This window comes from Schistocerca americana, chromosome 8 (genome assembly GCF_021461395.2).
Source record: "Schistocerca americana isolate TAMUIC-IGC-003095 chromosome 8, iqSchAmer2.1, whole genome shotgun sequence".
Lineage (NCBI taxonomy): Eukaryota > Metazoa > Arthropoda > Insecta > Orthoptera > Acrididae > Schistocerca > Schistocerca americana.
This window is the reverse complement of record NC_060126.1, coordinates 95764948-95789390: the sequence shown is the minus strand read 5'-3', so window position 1 is coordinate 95789390 and position 24443 is coordinate 95764948. Positions and strand designations below refer to the sequence as shown.

General features: G+C 43.5%; 1 protein-coding gene across 1 annotated transcript in view; it reads left to right on the top strand.

The window, feature by feature from the left end:
• Window positions 1-24443, top strand: part of LOC124545588 (sialin-like) — a 148529-nt gene that overhangs the window by 13447 nt on the left and 110639 nt on the right. The window contains exon 2 of the mRNA XM_047124536.1: window positions 6468-6544. Within this exon, the coding sequence (XP_046980492.1) occupies window positions 6468-6544 (77 nt within the window). The remainder of the gene's footprint in view (window positions 1-6467; window positions 6545-24443) is intronic.

The window sequence follows — 24443 nt, the reverse complement described above, 5'->3', positions numbered from 1 at the left end:
ACCACCACTCCACATAATTTCAAACCTCTACAAAGCGTTTTCTAGCGGACAACACCCGCAAAATGACTAAAGAAAAACGTTTATCGCTAACTACATTTCCGCTATTCATACAGTAAAGCTTCAGCATCCGGCACTACTAACTCTGTTCGCAACTCAATTTACAGACAGTGTTCACATGTGCTACTGAGTTCAAATGGTTCAAATGGCTCTGAGCACTATGGGACTTAACTTCTGAGGTCATCAGTCCCCTAGAACTTAGAAATACTTAAACCTAATTAACCTAACGACGTAACACATATCCATGCCAGAGGTAGGTTTCGAACCTGCGACCGTCGCGGTCGCGAGGTTCCACGCTGTAGCGCCTAGAACCGCTCGGCCACCTCGGCCGGCGCTACTGACTGTCTACATGTACTACTGAAGCACCTGCAAAATTGTGATTGTACAACTCACAGCTCAGAACAAATGACGTCATAAACATAGTTCTAACGATCGAAATGCCATACTTGTGGAATTAGTCATAAAATATGTACTGTTGTCTCTACTTCATTTTCGGCACTGCCATTTATTACCCGGTCGTCAGAAAACAGCGAAGTTACTAGAAGATACAGTAGGAGTAGGAAGAAGCCAAGAGGTGGCAGTACCGTCGCAGCGCTCTTAATGAGAACTTTTATTGATGTTCATTTTACAGTCTGTTTATTTTACAGTCTGTTTGAAGACGCTAGCCATTCCGTCTAACTGCTCCTCAAATATTTCTCCCGTCTGAGGCAGAATTACGATGCCTACGGCAAAGGTGAATTTTTTTATTTTTTTCCCCCTGAACTTCATTTTGCTTTGAAAATTTCTCCTTGGTTCCCTGCAAGGCTTACTCAGTGTTCAGATTGATTAAGATAAACGATAGGCAGAAATCCAGTCACTCTTCTAAACCAATGCTTCCGTTTCATGCTTCAAAAATGGTTCAAATGGCTCTGAGCACTATGGGCTTAACTTCTAAGGTCATCAGTCCCCTAGAACTCAGAACTACTTAAACCTAACTAACCTAAGGACATCACACACATCCATGCCCGAGGCAGGATTCGAACCTGCGACCGTAGCGGTCACGCGGTTCCAGACTGTAGCGCCTAGAACCGCACACGTTTCATGCTCCTCGACTCTTATGTAGGCATTCTTTTTACTGTACAAGTTGCAACCACTTTACAACAGCTGTATTTTTTTCTCTGCCTACTTCAGAATTTCGAAAGGTGATTGCCAGTGAACAGTGTCGAATGAGTATTACAAATTTACTAATATTTTCAGGTCAAAACATTCAGCTAATTTTTCTCAGGTCTATTCACTGTTAATAGCAGATTGTTTTCTGAATAGCTAAAAAGTTGGTAAGCGTCAAATGAAAGAGTACTTGAAATTACATTCTCGACATCAAAATTTCTGTTCAGAGTACTGCGTTACTGTGCATAAGTACTGGTGACATTGCGTTTTTCTGCTTCATTCCCTGATTTACGAATACTTCGTCCTCGTTCCGTCTTTGTTCGGTATCGACTTTTACCGAAGTATTCCTATTAAAGTGTTTTACTGACATGTACTTTGGTACTCCAGTACTGTAAATGTGCTATAGCAACCACTGAACATGTCCAACATTCCATATTTAATTTCCAGTGGAACGTGCTAATTAATTCAATATTCATGACATCACCTCCGGGAGAGTTTCTGTGTTTCTTTATTTTGAGAATTTCATCGAATTATTCTCATGTCGCTTCATTCAAAGCTGCCTTATTCTCCAATGTCTGGATCTGCATTTATTCCTGTAGCTTTCGTCGGTATATCTCTATAATGTTTCAAGCAAATTTCCAGTATTGTTTCATTGATTAAGGGATGTTTTCTTTGCAGTTTGGTTCGTACATATTAACGTTTGTGCACGATGTAGATCACATTCGATGTTAGTTTTGTTTCTGTCCCAGCTTTCCCTGTAAGCTGTTCTATCTGAAATACCCATGTTCTATAAATTCCAAAGTTATTTATTTAGAACTACTTGTTGTTCTGGAATAAAAGTGTACGGTTCTTTAGAATGCTGTACAGTATTTAACCCTAGGCTATTGAATATTAAAGTTTCTTTACTTTACAATTTGTCTCTCTCTGTTTGGATGGACGTCTTACATCTCCCAGATGCTGGAAGAGAAAGGACAAGTGCCCAGCGAGATTACAGCCGCAGCAGTGGCGCCGCCTTGTCCGTTGCGCTGTTAACACCTCCGTTAACCGGCGTGCGGTGCCGTTTCACTGCCGGTTCTGGCTGGGCGTTAACTGCCTCGCCACTTACGCCTTCCTGTACAGGCCATTGTTCTCTTCTCTCTAAGTGTTCATAATCTCATTCCGGCCTTGATGCAATTTCTCGCAACTTCGCATCTATTAAGTATCGGACAGTTAAAATTTGTCTCCTGCACCTACTTACACGCCTCCCTATACGGGTCATCATGACAACCATCAAAATTATCGAGCCTTTCCTCTTTACTATGATTCCCAGTTTTAATTCTTTCATGCAGGAGATACGTCTGCACTAAGATACCAACGGCTTCAATTGTCCACACAGAGGAAGGCACGGCTTTCGCAATTGCAATAAAACTTCCTGTTACCCTGGAAGACTTCATAATAAACAGTAGTTCATCTGAAAACAGTTCCTAAAACGTTTTGCACCCCCAAAGTATCGGATAACGTTAGTGGGCATAGAGTCAAGGGGAGCAGGGAATGAAAGAGTGAATCCTTACGAAAAAAATATTAGTTTGAAATCAATACAGTGAACAAGAAGGTCAGTCTGTTCGAAAGTGCGGAACTTCGGCCGTCTGTGACGTCATGCACTGAACGAAGAAAATTCCTGAGATGACGCGCTGCAAATTTCTACTGGTTCCGAACATGCCCGGTGGGCTTCATGTCAGCAGATACCGAGGGCCGCGCTATTCTATTGTTCCCTCCCTCCTGGACGCTGGGGGAGGGAGCGGGGAGGGGAGGTGTTGACGAGGTGGCAGCCGTGTGCTCGCGCAGTCTCTTTAAACCACGTTCCGCGGAACGCTGAGTTTCCGGGCCTTGTTTTCGTAACAATCAAGAAAGTAACTTAAGGGGCTCCGGAAAGACTCAAAATCATGAAAAGATCAATGTTTACTTTTTTGCGTTTTCTGAATTTGCAGTCTATTACCTTTTAATAGATATATAATTTATTCAATTCCGAAGACTACAACTGTTTTTAAATATTTTTTAAAATGTGTTCTACATGAGCGTGACCCACTGTGGCGCTGTTAAACTGCTGTCAAATGGTGTTATTAACGTCCTTGTTCATCAGGTACATTTTATTGATGTGAGATAAAGTATGTGTTGTGGCTAACCTGTGATGGTTCAGTGTATATCGCTGGTGTGATTGTTGATTGTTTCATGTTTATTTACTCTGTCCTTATCTCGAAAATATTCGTAATTAATTCTGTTTCTTGAGTCTCTGTTTTGTTGAAGTATAATAATGAGTAAAAGTAAAGTTATTAGAAATCCTCTGAAGGCTTTTAAGAAAAGGAGAAATGTTGGAAAGACAAAGGTATGTGTTATTACTGTAAACAATAAAGACGATAACCAAGTGAGTGAACCTAACCTCTCAAGTACACCTGCCCATAGCAGTCAAAGTGGGAAAGAAAATACTTCACAGAATAAGCTTGGTTCAACGAGTGAAAACTATGAATGTTTTATGGGCGAATCGGATGTGAGTGAAATTTTTGATATGTCGGTTCTCAAAGGAATTTTTTCAAACTGTGTAAGATGTATTCATTGTAGTGAAGTTGGTCTGGAACTCTCCATAATAAAGCACGTAGGACTTGCTAGTGAAATACAACTGAAATGTGATAAGTGTTCATACATGACCACCTTTTGGAACAGTGTTGCAGTAACTGCAACTGAAGAAAATGGTAGCAGAATCTACGAACACAACAACGAGCGATGCTTGCTTTAGACAAGGAACGCCTTCGGGCTGCAGACAGGGTTGTAAAGAGTCTAGAAATACAAGCAAGAGTAAACAGGAGGAGGAACAAGAGGAAGCTGGAGGAGGAGTTTGCAGAGGATGAAGATAATCCATCCTATGGACCTGGAATGCACTAAAAAGTTAATCCAATCTTTGTCGCTCGATTCGCAAAACTTTTATCTTCTCATACTAATTACATGTTTTCTAAGGATCTTCCAAACATATTTGTTTCAAACTTTCAGTAAATGTTACACAGTACCTTCTTCTTAATTTAACACAGCCTTTTTCCAAAAAAACTGTATATTTTTGAATATATAAATAAAAAATTGCAAAAAATGTTGTGAATTTTCATTACAATTGAAAAAAAATCATCTTTAATAACTGAACTAAAATTTTGTAAAATCCCTGTGTTGAGTTGTAGCCCATATTCCAACAAATAATCTGTAAATAGTTCAACTTCCTACCTCAAATACTTTGTGAGGAAAGATGTAATTTATAAGCGTTATTTTAACATTGCAAGTATAGGGCGTTCCGGAGCCCCTTAAAAAATTGTTCTAATGGCATTGAGCACTATGAGACTTAACTTCTGAGGTCATCAGTCGCCTAGAACTTAGAACTACTTAAACCTAACTAACCTAAGGACATCACACACATCAATGCCCGAGGCAGGATTCGAACCTGCGACCGTAGCGATCTCGCGGTTCGAGACTGTAGCGCCTAGAATCACTCGGCCACCTCGGGCGACTTAAAAAAAAAAGTTCACGAAATTAAAAATTGGAATAACAACTAACGCTCGCATTGCCTTACCGGTTTGGGCAGTTGTTAAGAATGCGGCACCAGCAGTGAGTAAGGGTGTACTTATCAGACACCAAACGGTAAACTTGCAAGAGGCACTCACAGTAATGATTCGAATACTTTACTGTACTGATATCTAATTTATCATTGGAAGAAAAATTAACTTGAAGTAGAATTTAACTTATGCATATGACTCCAAAGTTTTTTATTTTCAAAAGCGAAATCATGCGACGTTGGTCGTCAATGGTGCACGTCCCTGGCACCCTGTGGCAGCCGTTGTCATGCAATGCTGTTAAATGTGGGTGCCAGTCCTCCATCCCGTTGAAATACGGAAACCCCAAACGCCTTGGGTTTCCGTATTTGAAGCATACTGAGAAGTGAATGAACGCTCGGCTTTCAGTTTTGATGCGTAAATTAAAACTGACTCCAAGTTTCTATTTTCATTCGTGTTGAAAGTTTAGTGTTTTGATATCGTATGAAAAGTTTTGATGAAGGTTTTTGAACCAACCTGGGGATCAAGAAAACGCAAAATCTGTCAAATTTAATACACTCTCCGAATTGCGTTTGTAGTAGAGCTGAAAATGATATCTTGTATTCTTTACTGGAGTGAATAAAATGTGGGAAACAAAGGGCTAAAACATTATACGAAGCCCTTATAATTGTTGATTACTTTTCGCAGCTATAAAATCTATTAACGTATTTATTGTTTCATTAGAATTTGTAAAAGGGGTACTTAGTGATAAAGTATACAATTTCTTTTAGTTTTTCCTGCTCGGCTCTTTAGTTTATTAGTTTATGGATAAGCTTAATTCTGAATGACACAACGCCCGATGTCTTTGCATTTGTAGTAACAGGGTGCACAGAGTTTAATTTTAAAAATTTCAGTATGCTCATGACCTATATATAAACTAACTACAATTTAATTTTGTCTGACGTCTCTGAAACTTTTATTTGGGTGTATGAGCCATTTCCGACAGTCATTTGAAATAGGTAAATATACGAATAAAATACACAGCGAGAAAAAATTTCTCCTTTTTTTCCATAAAGTTCATGCTACCACGGTATCTTTGTTCCACGAACTTTTCCGACGGCGGATCATCATCACTCTTAATTTTGCGAATGCGTCAGTACTTCCTAAGATACAATTGTGAACCATAGCAAAAACCAGAACAGAGGCCTCATATGTTTCTAATTTACAGTGTCCTGTACAGTCAATAATCTTTGCAACAATAAGCCGAACAGTTTATAAAGGGAACGACAGAGACACATTATAAAAAGAAAGAATAACAACATTTTATAAATTACCTGCCTGCCGCGGTGGCCGAGCGGTTCTAGGCGCTTCAGTCCGGAACCGCGCGACTGCTACGGTTACAGGTTCGAATCCTGCCTCGGGCATGGGTGTGTGTGAAGATTTAAGTAGTTCTAGGGGACTGATGACCTCAGATGTTGAGTCCCATAGTGCTCAGTGCCATTTGAACCATTTAAATTATCTCTTTGAGGAGGTAGTAATATCATGTGTGTTCATTCCGTTTTATATCGTCCAATAATCCGCATATTACTCCATATAAAATTCCCAAAGCTACGAGTTTGGGACGACTAACAGAACCGATAAGGCTAAACAGAGGCCTCATAGTAGTCGGCTGGTAATGTGAAAGGGTGACGTGAACGTTGCTGTGCTCGTGTGTTGCAGATGTCGTCGTACAAAGTGTCAGCCGTGGCTGCCAAGGAGAAGGCCAGGGCAGAAGCCGCCGACGCAGAGGCCGCCGGGTGAGTGGTTTTCTCTCTTGTGTTCTGAATTGCACAAACAGCGCCACAGGTGCCGCTTGGGAGCACCCTGTCGTAGCCAGGAGATTTTGTTTGCTGCATTCCGCTAGTGCCTAGGCCCTACAAATATGGTGTTGGCGAAGCATGTTAAAAGTAAAGGTACAGGTAAAAGTTTGAACTGAAAGAATAGTAAATAAAAGTGATGAAGCAATGAACGTAGCAAAAAAGTTCTTAGTATGAAAGAAAAGTAAATAAATAAATATGTTTAGAAACAAGTACAGAATTCACCAAGGCAAACACAAAATTTATTTTAAAATCATTGTATACACTGGAGTTGATTTTGACTTCATTTCTAAATTTAAAATTATCTGCCTCGTTCACCGGACTGCCTGATTCCGGCATCCATTTCTTCGGAAAGCAGCAATGTTACATCACGTTTTTGGTATGTACCTGATAAAATGTAGTGGCACTCCTCGAATGTGAAAGAAGTGTATGAAAGTTCCTAAATCACAAATTCATTTCTGAACTCGGCTTTTCCAGTTTTGGCTATCGGCTTTCAGGTATTTGAAGCCACTTTTTCAAACGATTTTTGACTAACCTTTTGCAGTTATCACAACCCGACGCCTCACTCCCAATTTCGTCGCTCCATTAACCGTGTATTTTGGGAACAGCACGTCTTGAACTAACCTAAAAATCTGGAAACCCACAGAAACAAGGTGCTTCAAATGTACACACATTTCTGTGCGTGGTACATTGTCGACACACAGGGACTCGCGTGTCAACAACAATGCATACCGCTCAACTCCGGAGCCGGAGGCGTGTTTTAGACAAGTGTATGGAATAATTACATCTGAAATTATTATTTATGACCTTTCATACATTGATAGCTGGTGGAATATACATATGTACATTATGGACGTGTTCCGTGCACAAAGGAACAGTTTGTCCTAAACTGAATTACTTTAATTATATCTGCTGTTGGTCCAAGTAATATAATCATGCAAATCTTTTGTAGTAATGAGGAACCAGAAGTTCTATTTCATCAAGAAGTAATGACTTCCGATTTGAAACAAAGTTTGTTCTGCAACCAATCTTTACGCATGTTATTGAAAATAAACTGTTACAGACAATAATGCATTTGGCAAGAGAACTACACACACAAACACTCACACACATACACACACAGATACATACTCATTCGTATTTAGAGATTTTTGGCTGGGACGCCGTTCTTCCCATATTAACTTAAAAGTTATTGTAATCACCCAGCTATGACAAACGTTCACGAGAGGTTTTCTACGGTTATCAGGTAAATGCCCTCCCAGATATTCGTCACTGAGGATCTCTTTTCCCCAGTGCGATTTTCCTGAACAGAATTCAGACTTCTACAAAGGAATGGCTTGTCCACTGGCATAGAAAAACGAAAAAGTCATCTGGGTCTCTTTCCTGAAAGTAAAGCGTGAAACACTGTAGCAACCAACAGTCTCTTTGTCATTTGGTTCTAAAAGAACTTTACATTTTGGCATTATGTAGAATATAAAATGTGTAAATAGTACATAGTCTTTGCCCAAGCATGACCGCTATTAGAAATGGAGTTAGGTGACTGTTTTCCCACTGTTTCAAAGAGCTGTTCTTTTTGTGGAGTGGCCTTTGATCGAGCGGTGGTCATGACGTTGTAATTATCATTTCGATAAAATCGAGGTGCTACAGTGAAATCCATTTCTACACATTCACAATGGGACACATTTATCTCAACAATGGTTGACTTGACGGATACATTGTTCAGGAACAGTCACCCTCGAAAATCACCTCGTCGTCGTTCCGAAAAAAAATGTCACGCAATGGTCTCGCCATCCAAGGTAAGTCGAAGCAGTTTCTGAGAACCGTTTCAGGAGATAACAGGATGATGATGGGGGTGAGGGTGGGGGGATTGAGGTTTTTACTTGGTGTTTACGTAAAATGCGTCCAATTTTTCCGGATAAGGTCCCACGAAACTGAATAATAGCCAAGGTCGACTCCTCCTGAGGTTCATCCTCAGTTTCCGCCGGTGCTGCAGGTGTGGGATGTAGAGCCTTCAGAATTTGCCCTTCCTTGTAACCGTTTTGTGGGGTCTTATCCGGAAAAATTGGACGCATTTTACATAAACACCATCTTTACGTAAACACCATCTTACGTCCTCCAAGCAAAACCAAGAGCATTCTTAGGAGTGTCAAGGACAACCTTGGTCTACGTAAATCAGGGGTTTATCACATACCTTGCCATTGCGGTATTGTGTACATAGGGCAGACCATTCGTACCATTGAGGACCGATGCCGAGAACATCAACGGCACACTAGTCTGCAACAGCCCAGTAAGTCGGCAATCGCTGAGCATTGCCTGTAGGAGCATGGATTATGACCAAACCAAAGTCCTGACACAGACTTCCAAATACTGGGACTGTGCCATCAAAGAAGCCATAGAGATCAGAGTAAGGGAGCCACAACTAAATCGTGACAGCGGTTACATCCCTAGCAAGGCGTGGGAACCCGCGATCACCCGGATTAAGAAGAATAAGGATATTTCCCAGAGTGTACCGACTTCGGGGGAGGAGGGAAGAATAACGAGAGCGGTGCCGGCAGACCCTCCTGAACGAGAAGACCTAGGACGCAGCGCCCAGACGGCGGGAGAACGGACGCTGTACCTGGACCACGCGCGGGGAGCGCACCGCACCGACTCATAGGAAGCGCCTGAGGGAGGAGCGGGAGGGGGATAGTCCTATATATACATGGCGCCGACTCACTGCAGGTCAGTACATCAGCGCACCTGATGATGGTAAGGTGGTCGATTGCCGAAATATTGTGTCCTATGTACACTCATACCAGGCTGCTCACCCGAGATTTATTTCGTCACGTTGAAGTTTGTACCAGCTTTATTCTATGCATAACTGTCACTAATGTATAATTTATGTTCCGCTGTATCGACAAGCCGCCGCCACGAAGACGAAGATTTCAAGAACAAAGAAAACGGTGAGACGACGTCAGCCAATAGCCCTCTGACAAGGACCGCACGACAGGAGCGCACTCTAACCGAAGAGAATACAAGCGCCGCTCCTGCCAGCCTCGGCTGGACAGTATTAGGACAGTACTAGGAGAGCACTAAGATAGCAGTGACGTCTGGTCCATATCAATTGCTTACATGGACTTTGTTTACAGCAAAGGACTTTGATTGCTTGCTTGTCGCCATCGCTTGCGACACCGTTATAAATTCAAAGTTTCGTCAATCTGCTTAATAGAAATACAGTAAAACTGTGTTATTTGATTGAATTGTTGTATAGCATTCCGAGAACGCAGCATCCTTTAAGCGCCTTATAAGTGACTAGTCGGCAGTGACCGCACAATTTACATAGTTATAAATAAAGAATTTTTATGTTGGCACAAAATTACTACTGCGCCCTCTGCGCATTACTGACCATGTTGTTATATGCTACTCCTACCAGGGCTGCAGGGATGTACGTGCGAACAAAGGAATAACTGATTACGTAACTTTTAATTTTTCGAGGTGACAGCCATAACTTTATAATTACTCGTAAACAAAACAGAGAAACCACGTGGTCCGCGAGAACCTTTTGACATGATTGTACAAACGGTGGGTCTAAACTCCCTCATTTTGCCAGATGAATTTTGTCACGTCAACAAGACAAAGCGAGGATCTTTCCGTTACTAAAACCGCCTTTATGTTCCACGTGTTCGCTGTCGATGTTGCCGCAAGCTGATGAAACAGGAAACGGAGAGAAAGCAAAAGTGGACAAAGGAGTATGACGGAAAGTGTCGAGGTATATTAAGACCTCATTACGCTAACAAGACCTCGGCACACGCCCTGTTACTTACGGCGGCGTTTGAAAGGTTTAACACGGATGCGGCGCTGATCTCAGGGAAGGCAGGCCTTTTTAGCGTCACGCGGCCTCCTTCGTGAATCCGTACTGTGGACAAAAGCAGCGAGCAGAATGGGCAGGAGTAAAAGCGGCGGCAGCGTTTGCCGCACGCCGCTCCCACGCCACAATGCGCCACCGGTGCGAACGCTCTCTCAGGATAAGGCAGAATCAAGGTTAAACTTGTGTCTCCGACGTGATTCAGTTGACTGCGGGAAGGCAGTTCAGTATACGCCGCACGCGAATTTTAGTGGCGACCGTGTTCTTCACCGCGACATCTAGACACTCTCAATGTGCGATGTTGATAACTCTAAGATCGCCGAATACACTGAAGGCACACATTGATTTACACTGACATAACAAAGTCATTCGATAGCATGTACAGGGTGCATCAAAAGGATGGCGCAAAATTGCACGGCTGAAAGTACACGATAACAGAAGCACAAATGCCAAGTAAACATGGGCTCTAAAACGCATACCTTAACAGCCTATGAGATATCCTTGATTTTCAATATTGTGAAACAAATTTCTTCTTCTACAAGCTCTTTGCTTTCCTTATTTTGAGAAGTGGTAGTATGGAAAATGGTTTAAATGGCTCTGAGCACTATGGGACATAACATCTAAGGTCATCATTCCCCTAGACTTGGAACTACTTAAAACTAACTAACCTAAAGACATCACACACGTCCATGCCCGACGCAGGATTCGAACCTGCGACGTTAGTGGTAGCGCGGTTCTAGACTGAAGCGCCTAGAACCGCTTGGCCACACCCGCCGGCGGTAGTATGGATCAAAAAAAGAAAAAATGTCCAGTAAACATGTGCATTAAAATGCATACCTTAACAGCTATGAGCACCTGTTCATCTTCGGTACTTTGGAACACAACTATTCTAATGAACAAATGCTCATAATTCTTAAGGTATGTGTTTTAGAGCAAATGTTTACTGGACATTTTTTTCTTGTTTTTAGTCCATACTACCACTTCCCAAAATATGGAAAGCAAAGAGCTTGCAGTAGAAGAGATCTGTTTCACAATATTGAAAATCAAGAATATCTCACAGGCTCTCAAGGTATGCGTTTTTGTGTCCATGTTTATCTGACAGCCGGCCGGAGTGGCCGAGCGGTTCTAGGCGCTACAGTCTGGAACCGCGCGACCGCTGCGGTCGCAGGTTCGAATCATTCCTCGGGCGTGGATGTGTGTGATGTCCTTAGGTTAGTTAGGTTTAAGTAGTTCTAAGTTCTAGGGCACTGATGACCTCAGCTGTTAAGTCCCATAATGCTCAGAGCCATTTGAACCAGCAACTGTCGATGCCTCGCTCAGGCCGCTACAACTGCAGTAGATGACCTCTACCTACGGATTATGGCTCGGAGGAACCCTGACAGCAACGCCACCGTGTTGAATAATGCTTTTCGAGCAGCCACAGGACGTCGTGTTGCGACTCAAATTCTGCGCAGTAGGTTGCATGAAGCACAACTTGACTCCCGACGTCCATGCCAAGGTCCATCTTTGCAATCACGACACCATGCATCGCGGAACAGATGGGCCCAGCAACCTGCCGAATGGACCGCTCAAGATTGGCATCACGTTCCTTTCACCGATGAGTGTCGCATGTGCCTTCAACCAGAAAATCTTCGGAGACGTGTTTGGAGGCAACCCGGTCAGGCTGAACGCCTTAGACACATTGTCCAGCGTGTGCATCAAGTTGGAGGTTCCCTGCTATTTAGGGGTGGCATTATGTGGGGCCGACGTAGTCCGCTGGTGGTCATGGAAGGTGCCGTAACGGCTGTACGGTACGTGAATGCTATCCTCTGACCGATAGTGCAGCCATATCGGCAGCATATTGGCGCGGCAGTCGTATTCGTGGACGACAATTCGCGCCCCCATCGTGCACATCTTGTGAATGACTTCCTTCAGGATAACGACATCGCTCGACTAGAGTGGCCAGCATCTTCTGTAGTCATGAACCCTATCGAACATGCCTGGCATAGATTGAAAAAGGCTGTTTGTGGACGACGTGACTCACCAACCACTCTGAGGGATCTACGCCGAATCGCCGTTGAGGAGTGGGACAATCTGGACCGACAGTGCCTAGATGAACCTGTGGATAGTATGCCACGCCGAATACAGGCATGCATCAATGCAAGAGGATGTGCTACTGGGTATTAGAGGTACCGATGTGTACAGAAATCTCGACCACACCCTCTGAAGGTCTCGCTGTATGGTGGTACAAAATGCAATGTGTGGTTTCCATGGACAATAAAAAGGGCAGAAATGATGTTTATGTTGATCTCTGTTCGAATTTTCTGTACAGGTTCCGGAACTCTCGGTACCGAGGTGATGCAAAACTTTTTTTGATGTTTGTATTATGCCAAGAAACGGAATCCTAGAAGTAGGTCCTTGGTTGGTTAATTTGGGGAAGAGGACGAGAGAGCGAGGTCATCGGCACCATCGGATTAGGGAAGGAAGGGTGAGGAATTCGGCCGTGCCCTTTCAAAGGAACAATCCCGGTTCAAATGGTTCAAATGGCTCTGAGCACTATGGGACTCAACTGCTGAGGTCATTAGTCCCCTAGAACTTAGAACTAGTTAAACCTAACTAACCTAAGGACATCACAAACATCCATGCCCGAGGCAGGATTCGAACCTGCGACCGTAGCGGTCTTGCGGTTCCAGATTGCAGCGCCTTTAACCGCAGGGCCACTTCGGCCGGCCGGAACAATCCCGGCATTTGCCTGAAGCTGTTTGGGGAAATCACGGGAAACCTCAATCAGGATGGCCGGACACGGGTTTGAACCGTCGTCCTCCCGAATGCGAGTCCAACTTGCTAACCTCTTTCTCTCTTCACTGAGTTTGCTTGAAAGTGAAAGTTGGGGCTTATTTTCAAGTCCGGGTCGAAGTATTCTTTACTTGGCTTTCTGCTGCAGTAGTGACTTTCTTCTATGGGAAAACTATTAATGTGTGCTTTGATTTTATCACGTCTTCATTGGTGAACTTCTTTATGGGTATGAGACCTTGCAATGTGTCCTCTACAGTCGTTGTACTTGGTTTCCTCTTTTTTAAGTTTCTCTTGAAGATTGTATAGCCGTCTTCAAGAAATTCCAAAAATATCTGAGAATATTGTAGTACATTCTTGCATGCGTCCTTCTGAACCATTAGGCACTGTGTAATGCACGCTAGCTTGCCTTCTGCTCTCACAGGACTGCTCATGTGTACCGTGCGTCTTCTGGTAACGGGAGTTATTTGAATGCATGCCATTAAATATGAACAATAAACAGTATCAAAACAAATACGCAATATTCAAAGTATTACGATGGAAGGAGGGAACTCATTTTCGAGATGGGATCAAGGCACTGGTGGCAGATCACAGCAGACATTGGTAACAACAGTCACGGCCTTTAAGAGCGTGGCACATTCAGCGTACACTGTGGCCCTGCCGATACAACATCTATTCTCCTACATCTGTTGGATGTCTTATGAACTGAAAGGACACTTTTGAGGTACTTCCAACCTTTTCTATGTTATTTGCATTGGCACATACAACGGCTTCCATGAAAAATCTGACATTGCACAATTCATCGCAATATTAGCTTAGAAACGGGGTGACATAGACCTGCATCCATTGTCAGCGGCAATGCCTCTAAGGTTTGAATCCCAAAGTCACTGGCAAGGCAGGGCACTCGCCTCCGTTCCATGACCGTTAGGATCTTTTTGCGACCACTGTTCTTACGGCGTGTCACACGCCTGCGAGTGGTTCACGGTTCTTCGTGGACACGTTGAACAGACTGCGTTTATGCACCAACAAATCGGCCATATTCATTCACCATCTCGTCTTGAATGTGTACAAACAGGACACCTACTTTCTGCCGTTCTGTCGCATCTCCACGTCAACACATCTCAGTGTGATAAACGTATGACACATGCACGTCACTTCGCTGCCACGACTTAAGCGCTGGGCACCTGACCGAGTTGTGCCAGTTCTTTGAGCGCACGGTGAGGTCTTTTAAGAGGGTGATCTGGTATTTTACCGGCGAGCTTAGAAATCGGCATGATCCTCAATAACTCAAACGATAAAGGACGTATCCACGTCTAGTCTGCAGCCGTAGTGACTCGATTAAGACGAAACATTTAATTAGTGCAAAAAGAATCTGGACGCAGGCACTCATGCGGCAGTTTTAGCCCATATCGTGAATTACAGGGAAGTGTTGCGTTGGAGGACGAGTGCTACTGACGTCACGGCGTATAGTCCAACGAGTCACGTGACGCAAGTATCGATGCACTGTCAGACGTCGTGACACGATATCGACGCGTTCCATCACGACCTGATCGTGTGCTCTCCGCGTGCAGCACTACCAATTTCCCAATTCGTGCAGACGCTGAGCTTTTCAGCTGAAACCGTGTCGGTGGCGCACCGTCAGAATACAGATTTGGGAGAACCGCCTACCGCAGAGTCAACTCTTGTAGGCATCAGTGCGTTCATTAGAGGAGCCACCATCCACTACCGTGCACTACAATAGCGGATAGGCTTCTCCGAGGGACCAGTCTCACACCTTAGTCTTGTATTTGGCAGCACACAGGAAATCTTCAGTACTTGTATAGAATATGAAAAGAATTTTATGACTGCATAGGTTTTCTTAGTGGGGAGGACACAGCATGCTGTCTTGGAAGGAGACTCAGTGAGATGTAAAAGTAACTTCAGGTGTACCCAACAGGAATGTGTCGCTGTTCGTGTTGTACATGAATTACCTGTAACACAATGTTAATAGTACCCTCAGAATGTTTGCAGATGATGCAGTTGTCTATAATGAAATTGTATCTGACAAAAAGCCGCACTGACTTTCAGGCTGGTCTTCATAAGACTTCAAAGTGGCGGAAAGACTGGCTACTTCCTTTAAATCTTCAGAAATTTGAAATAGTGCACTTCACATAACACAAAACTTAGTAGATACTATGACTACAATATCAATGAGCTGTAATTAGAATCAGTAACCTTATACAAATACCTGCATATAGCATTCAGTGGGTATACTCAGTAGAATGTTCACATGGGCTCGATCATAGGTGAAGTAGTTGGTGGATTTTCTCTCATTGTCAGGATACGGCAAAAAAAAAAAAGGTTCAAATGTGTGTGAAATCTTATGGGACTTAACTGCTAAGGTCATCAGTCCCTAAGCTTACACACTACTTAACCTAAACTATCCTAAGGACAAACACACACACCCATGTCCGAGGGAGGACTCGAACCTCCGCCGGGACCAGCCGCACAGTCCACGACTGCAGCGCCTGAGACCGATCGGCTAATCCTGCGTCGCAGGATACTGCAAACATGCAGTCAGTCTGCAGGAGACACAACTTGCAAAACACTCGTGTCAGATGTGATAGGTCAGACAGGTACGAAATAAGATTAACAGGTGATACTGAACGTACACAAACAAGAACAGCATGAGTTATTACCAGCTTGTTTGACCCACGGAAGAGTGTGAAGAAAATGACTGACGAATTTCGAAATATACTGCAGCCTCCTAAATATCGTCGCCATACGGACTGTTAACACAAGATTTACACAAATTATGGAGTGCAGAGAGACTTTTGAGGAGACATTTTTACTGCATTCTATGCTCAATTGAACGGAAATAAACACTGATGCGTAGTACAACGGAAGATGCCCTCTGCCATGCACCTCACAGAGGTTTGCAGAGTACAGATGTAGCGTAAGCTAACACTTGCCAGAGATTTGCAGTTTGAAATTAGACCTATAGTTCTTCGAGTTCCAGACACGGGTCAGATTCCTCAGTCGGTTCGTCTGCAAACAGGTCTGGCAAAACTACAACGTTACACTCACTACTAAAAAGTGTAAAACGACAATAAATACACTACGTCGTCTGAGGAGCAGATCAGTCGCTCGGACTAACGTTATACGGCACCTTAGTACCGCCGTATTTTTACCATGGTTGCCTCTGATTCGCACTTACGCGGCCTCCACAATGCCAACATTTCAGCTTACGCGCTGGCCATAGAGGAAACTGATTATTTAAATGACACTTGACCAGGCAGATACTGACGACTTAACTGTAGACGTACAGTAGGTTTCTGTACTCACAGCAGTGCGTACAGTATCACAGTCACCAATCGCCTTGTTCCAACTTAGCCATCCATGAGGAAGGCACTTCAGTCGCAGCAATGTGAGTGTTGTACGAGGGAGAATCTGGCAGAGGTGGAAACCTGGCGGCTTCATGCAGTCTAAGAACCCTCAGTATGGCACTCCTCACCTCTTACAAGCGCAGTCTTTGTATGTGCACCGATTATCTGTGCAGGCGATCTGAAAAAAAAAAGGACAGGGTGATTTTACACATTTGTTTATCTTGTGGCTAATTATACCTATGACGTTTTCTGTTTCTGGACAGAGCTTCTCTTTTTCTTATTGTGATTATGCTCTGATCGAGAAATGCGCAAAATTTCCAAAATTCAGAATGAGGATGAGCTCAAAATTGTCATCAGTACTATTAGGCCACTGCGACCCTACAGTTTTTGGGATAAAATGCAAGAAAGCTTCTCCAATTTTGATAGTAACAGAAGGAAATACACAGGCATGTGGGACCTGGAATTAGCGAATCATTATGTAATACTTCATGCTTGCGAATCAGAGAACAAAACCAAGGACTTTTTTACTACAGGAAAAGCTATACTGACCTCCTTCAGTGGCAGCAGCAGTTTATTCTGATAGCGTGAGATCATCAAAATTTCCGTGCTTGTTTTTTAGTACGCTTGAGTGAAACAAACAAACAGGGTGTCAGTGCTAAGCTTGAATTTTTTGAATGAAGAAAAGAAGGCGTTTTATTGCAGTGTACTAAGTGCCTAACAGCTTATTTAACGGTTGGACCCAGATCACATTGGTTAACCCAGGACTAACATAGGTTTTTGAAAAATTGTTTTCGAAAAATTGTTGCCGTAACTGAACAATAATTCTCAACATCTAACAAAAGTAGCAGTCAAGAATTTGTTTAAATTCTTAACGCCACATAGTGTTTTCGCTCTGCTGGGGAAAATATGATTGCCATTTGTTAGATAACAAAATGACATTTTTGAGAATACAACGTATGAAGGGGTTACATGGGGGGTTCAAAGTTTCTTTGACGAACAGCGTCTAAGCTATTGGTTCTAGAAACATGAAATTTCGAGAAAATTTCATTATGTAGCGGAGTCGCCCATTACGAAAGGATTTTGCGAAATTTAACCCCTAGTGGGTTGAAATCGGTGGAATAGTTAACAGAACTGCTGTTCAGTAAAAATGACTATCTTACATACTCGTACTTTAATGTTTGCACCTGCGCTTCGTGTCTCTGACTGCACAAATGCATACGCTTTTGCTCCGTTTCTATTTGTGGTACACCAGCAAAAATTACTCCAGCAGCCAAGTCCCATAACAAACCGACGGTACACATGGGAACTTTTATAACTCCCGTTGCCACTCACGGACATGCATTCCATACTGCTTGAGAAACAAAGAACACAGTTTGTGGAAGGTTTGCACGCCCCTTGTCTGACGCATCTGCTTTTCAGGATTCTTAATGTTCTGAATATCATAATAATCCCCCCCCAGAATAGGCGATCAACGCGGGAGACGTGATAGTATCTTGCATCAAGACCATTGTAAGACTGGGAATTGCTAGTTACATAAATAAACACCGTACAGCCCAGACACTTCTTCTCTGTCTTATTAAATCGCTTCAGGCAAATGCCGGGATGGTTCTGAAAGGGCAGGCCGACTTTCTTCCCCACCCTTCCCTAATCCGAGCTTGTGCTCCGTCTATAATGACCTCGTTGTCGACGAGACGTTAAACACTAATCTCCTCCTCCTCCTCCTCCTCCTTTGTCGCTGGTATGTGAAGGGGGGAATAGGCCTTTCGTAGCGGCAAGTGGCAAGACGCAATCAGTACCTTACAACGGTGAAGTCACTGATGACAGTGCCACTAAAGCAGAGTTATTAAACACGATTTTCCGAAACTCCTTTACCAAAGAAGACGAAGTAAATATTGCTGAATTACAATCAAGAACAACTGCCAAGATGAGAAACATAGAAGTAGATATCCTCGGTGTAGCAAAGCAGTTTAAATCACTTAATAGAGGTAAGGCCTCTGGTCCAGATTGTATACCAGTCAGGTTCCTCTCAGAGTATGCTGCTAAAATAGCTCCATATTTAGCAATTGTATACAACCACTCGCTCATAGGAAGATCTGTACCTAAAGACTGCAAAATTGCTCAAGTCACACCAATACCCAAAAAGGGAAGTAGGAGTAATCGGCTGAATTACAGGCCTATATCAATAACGTCGATTTGCAGTAGGGTTTTCGAACATATACTGTATTCGAACATTATGAAGTACCTCGAGAGAAACGCTTTATTGACACATAGTCAGCACGGTTTCAGAAAAATATCGTTCTTGTGAAACACAAGTAGCTCTTTATACTCCTGAAGTAATAAGTGCTATCGACAGGGGATGTCAAATTGATTCCATATTTATAGATTTCCAGAAGGCTTTCGGCACCGTTCCTCACAAGCGTCTTCTAACCAGATTGCGTGCCTACGGAGTATCGCCTCAGTTGTGCGGCTGGATTCATGATTTCCTGTCAGAAAGGTCGCAATTCGTAGTAATAGACGGAAAGTCATCGAGTAAAACAGAAGTGATATCCGGCGTTCCCCAAGGAAGTGTTATAGGCCCTCTATTGTTCTTGATCTATATTAACGACAAAGGAGACAATCTGAATAGCCGTCTTAGATTATTTTCAGATGATGCTGTCATTTACCGTCTTGTAAAGTCATCAGATGATCGAAACGACTTACAAAATGATTTAGATATGATATCTGTACGGTGCGAAAAGTGGCAATTGACCCTGAGTAAGGAAAAGAATGAAGTTATTCACATGAGTACTAAAAGAAACCAGCTAAATTTCGATTACGCGATAAATCACACAAATCTGAAGGCTATAAATTCAACTAAATTCTTAGGGATTACAATTACAAATAACCTAAATTGGAACGATCACATAGCTAATATTGTGGGTAGAGCAAACCAAAGAGTGCAATTCATTGGCAGAACACTTAGAAGGTGCAACAGGTCTACTAAAGAGACTGCTTACACAACGCTTGTCCGCCCTATTCTGGAGTATTGCTGTGCGGTGTGGGATCCGCATCAGGCGGGACTGACGGATGACATCGAAAAAGTACAAAGAAGGGCAGCTCGTTTTGTATTATCGCGAAATAAGAGAGATAGTCTCACAGACATGATACGTGAATTGGAGTGGCAATCATTAAAACAAAGGCGTTTTTCGTTGCGAAAACATTCTGTTGGCACCCTCCTACATAGGGAGAAATGATCATTACGATAAAATAAGAGAAATCAGGGCTCGCACAGAAAAATTTAAGGGCTCGTTTTTCCCGCGTTCCGTTCGAGAGTGGAACGGTAGAGAGACAGCTTGAAGGTGGTTCATTGAACCCTCTGCCAGGAGTAACCACGTAGATGTAGGTGTAGATTTAACAGGTTCATCAAAAATGTGAAGGCAGTATTTAAAACCAAGAATTTCATTGTTAGAGATACTGAGAGAAAAGTCGCAAAGAAGTTGTTTAACTCGTTAATAGCAGGGTGGTTTGAAAACAGAGGTCAGCACTAGCGCGACGAGCTGTTCAGATGATATTCATTGGACTGTTGTCTCGTGCCACGTAAATGCTCTTGGAAGAGAGCTGTGGCGGTGGGATGGCTCTGTTTTTGTTCCCGCGTAGTGATTTGCGAAGATGGAAAAATCAAGATTCGAGCGGTGATTAAGTACTTCGCAAAAAAGGTATGAAAGCAAAGTGCATTTGTGACGATTTCCAGAATACAATGGGGGTCTCCGCTCCTTCATATTCAACTGCTGACAAGTGGACAAATGAATTTAAATTTGATTGGGAGAGCTTAGATGATGATCCGTGCAGTGGTCGACCAAGGTGTGTCACTATTCCAGAAATCATTGGAAAAGTGCACAAAATGGTCATGGAGGATCGCCGATTGAAAGTACGTGAAATTGCTCACGCTAGATAGATGTCATCTGAAAGGGTATATCACATTTTAACTGAAGAAATAGAAATGAAAAAATTATCTGCAAGATGGGTGACGCGACTCTTGACGCTGGATCAAAAACGCATGAAAATGGACATATCGGAACAATGTTTGGTCAGTTTTAGAAGAAACGAACAAGATTTTGTGCTCCGGTTTGTGACCACAGATGAAACTTGGGTGCACTACTGTACCCCAGAGACAAAACAGCAGTCAAAGCAATGGAAATATGCTGATTCTCCGCTACCAAAGAAAGCAAAGGCAATTCCTTCAGAGGAAAGGTCTTGGTTTCAGTGTACTGGGGTGCGAGGGAGATTCTGTTTGTAGATTATATCCCACTGGGCAAACAATTACTTGAGAATACTATGCTAACCTCCTGGACAAACTGAAACAAGAGATACCGGAAAAAAGGCCAGGTATAGCAAGAAAGAAAGTCATCTTCCATCAAGACAATGAGCACCTGCACACATGTGCTGTCGCAAAGGCAAAATTACAAGAACTAAGGGGTGAATTGTTGTCACACCCGCCTTACTCACTTGATTTGGCTCCGTCAGACTTCGATCTCTTCCCAAAACTGACAATTTTTCTTGGTGGACGAAGATTCACTTCAAACGAAGAATTGATAACCGGAGATGACAACTATTTTGCAAGCCTGGAGAGAACTCATTTTCGAGATGGGATCAAGGCACTGGAACATCGTTGGACCAAGCACATTAATCTACAAGAAGTCTACATTGAAAAATAAAAAAAGTTTCACTGATGTAAGTATTTTTTTTTCTACTCTGTTCCGAGAACTTTTCAAACCTCCCTGGTATCGTGATGTCCTGGCGTCGTAGGGCAACGCAAGCGGTCGGAAATCTGGTTGCAGTTTCACATACCACCGTGAATTCTTACCTCTGTAGCTCAATTCACGTAAACAACTCGCTTTTCCACGATGACGGAACGTGAAGCTATAACAATATAGGTTTTATTTTAAGAACTCAAAAAGAAAAACCCACACTCTTTTGTTATATAGTTCTGGAAGCTATAATTTCTTGTTCTGAGAAATGGTTAATAGCGCTCACATTAACAGTCACTCCAAAAATGTTACGCTTGTGTCAGATATTTTACGTTCATAAGACTTCATCTGTTTCTGGAGTCTTCATCTCGCTGTCGCTGAAGTGAGACGACGGCTAAGATGACAAACAACCTATACGAACATGCTAATCAGTCTCACACTGAAAAACCAGCGTGATAAAAAATAAATAAACGAAACGAAGTGCTATTTCTCTGCTTGAACCTCCTTCACTTTATCCATTCTTCGTCTTGGGAAAGAGGAAGAAGTGACAGAGGGTTACACCTGGTGTACAATGTTGCTGACTCACGCAAGCCGTATATGGTCGTGTATTGTCACGGCCGAGTACCCAGTGGTTCGTATGCCCCTCTGTGAATGTTCTCTCGTCATTTCCTTCCTCAAACGTCTAACAACATCGCAATAAAACTCTTTATTGGTCGCCTGATCAGATGAGAGGAACTTTAATAAAAATCAGATCAACGAGGCCTTAATGCTACTTTTGATTTGTCGAGCCTCCGTCTTGTTTCTGTCGAGCCCTCAATTCCCCACCCCTTTTTCTGTACCGAGATGTGACTTTTCCACTGCAACGGTTGCTGCTTGGTTTCACGGTCATAGCCATAAACCGAACTTTCTTCTCCAGTGACAATCTTAGAAAGAATGGATCGCCGTGCAGCTGTTGTTTGTGCTCCACGTGCTCTTGCTTCTGGTGGTCGTGCACCAGTCGTGCCACAAACTGCGCCATAGCCCTTCTCATGACCAGTTCGTCTGCCGAAATACGTTCACATGCACCATAACTTTCTCCCGAGGCACTGTAGACGAGTTGGGTGGTTTGTTTACAGAGTCAGTCCCTCAGTTTATGAGCATTTTCCAGTGTGATAACAGTTGACGACTGACCAGAAATGTCGTTTTCACTAGTGAAAGTGAATGTTTGCAACGCTTATATCACTCGCAAGTGAATCCTGCCTTGTGTGCTGAAGCTCGCTTCATCACGAGGTGCGCTTCTACAGCTGCTTCTACTAGTTTAAAACGAAATTTTACGCAGACACACTGCTCTTTCAGCTCACCCATCGCAAAATAGTAAACTCACGAAAACACCAAACAACAAAGGAAAGCGTTCAGCTCGCAGCCATTTGCCACACTAATTCAACAACGATGTATGGGGAGACACTTAGCACTACTTCCGTCTACTCATTACAGTTTGTGCGTTAGAATTTCGGAAACATTTTGGATAACACTTCGTAGCACAAAAGTAACGGGATCCTTGATAGACTGCGTTACGTCGAAACGAGGAGAAATGAGACGGTACAGAGGCAGCAATGTGAGATGGAGCTGCGAGGCCAGACCGTAGAGAGTTAATCCGCCGCCGTCCCACGCGCCGTCTGCTACTGTTGGCCACTTGTCATGGTGTCCCCCGCTGGCCTACAGTGTACAGTAGGCAGTGGGCCAAGTAGAGCGGCCTGTTAACAATCTCACCTCCTGACCCTGTCACTGGCTTTCGTCACGAGCACGCGGGGTAGGTTCGAGATGGTTAGCCAACCAAGTGTTGCCATACATGAGATTAAAATACAAGTAAAGCGATAAGAGAGTTAAAAGAAAAGCGCAGGGAAATATCACTGGCTGACCGCTTACAAAAAACGACAATGAGCCAGTCAGCATGTTAACACATTAAAATCACTCCCCTTAAATCTTGGGAAAAAATGCTGGACAATTCACAAAACTGTAAAACTCGAACCACTTTTGTTTGAACGTCATTTAAAATATAGGGCATATCCGTCGGCAAATCCGCCACCGCCCACTGGTCAGAAAATAAACCACAGTCCAATAAAATGTGGCGCACTGTGATCTGGATGCCAGAGGCTCCACACATCGGAGGGTCCTCTCGCTGGAGCAAGAAGCCGTGAGTCATAGGGCTGTGGCCGATGCGACGACGAGTAAGGAGGACCTCGTCACGTCGACGTGGCTGGAAGGAGGTGCGCTACGGCTGCGTTGTGGGCTTTGCTAGACGAAGCTTATTGTCTGGAACTTCCGGCCACTCATCCTCCCACCGATGCAAGACTCTGGATCTCAAGAGCAAAGATATACCACGCAGGGGCATGGCACACTTGAGGAGCTGAGGATCACGAAACGCCTTCTTGGCTGCTAGATTCGCCTCTTCATTCCCTGCGATATCCATGTGCCCTGGTACTCAGCAGAAAGAGACCTTCAAAAATGGTTCAAATGGCTCCGAGCACTATGGGACTTAACATCTATGGTCATCAGTCCCGTAGAACTTAGAACTACTTAAACCTAACTAACCTAAGGACATCACACACATCCATGCCCGAGGCAGGATTCGAACCTGCGTCCATAGCAGCAGCGCGGCTTCGGACTGAAGGGCCTGGAACTGCTCGGCCACAGCGGCCGGCTGTGGTGCTCATATAAAAGTCAGAAAATGTCTCATTAAGAACAGTAGCAGAAGTGGAATCTCTCTTGCACTGCATTAAATCTAAAATGACACTGGGCATCTCCAGTAACCAGAGTGGCAGACTGTTAAAAACCTGGATTTTAGGTTGGACTTCCTCCACTGCAACTGGTTCCAGCACATGCCGCACGCGGATCCCAAATGGCATTGTTGCTCGTGAACAATGGCGCTCCAGAGGTGGACAAGCAACAGTATGGTATGCGGATGAATTCGGAGCTGGGAGGAACTTACATGCTTGACGCAACACGAGGAGTTGCCGTCGAATTTAAAATGGAGGTCCGCCAGCCTCAGCACGGAGACTAGGTATGGGGCTGGTTCTATGAGAACATGTGGCCAGCCTAACCCCTCATGACGGACAGCGTTAATGATCTTGAAACAGGAAGACCTCTCCGAT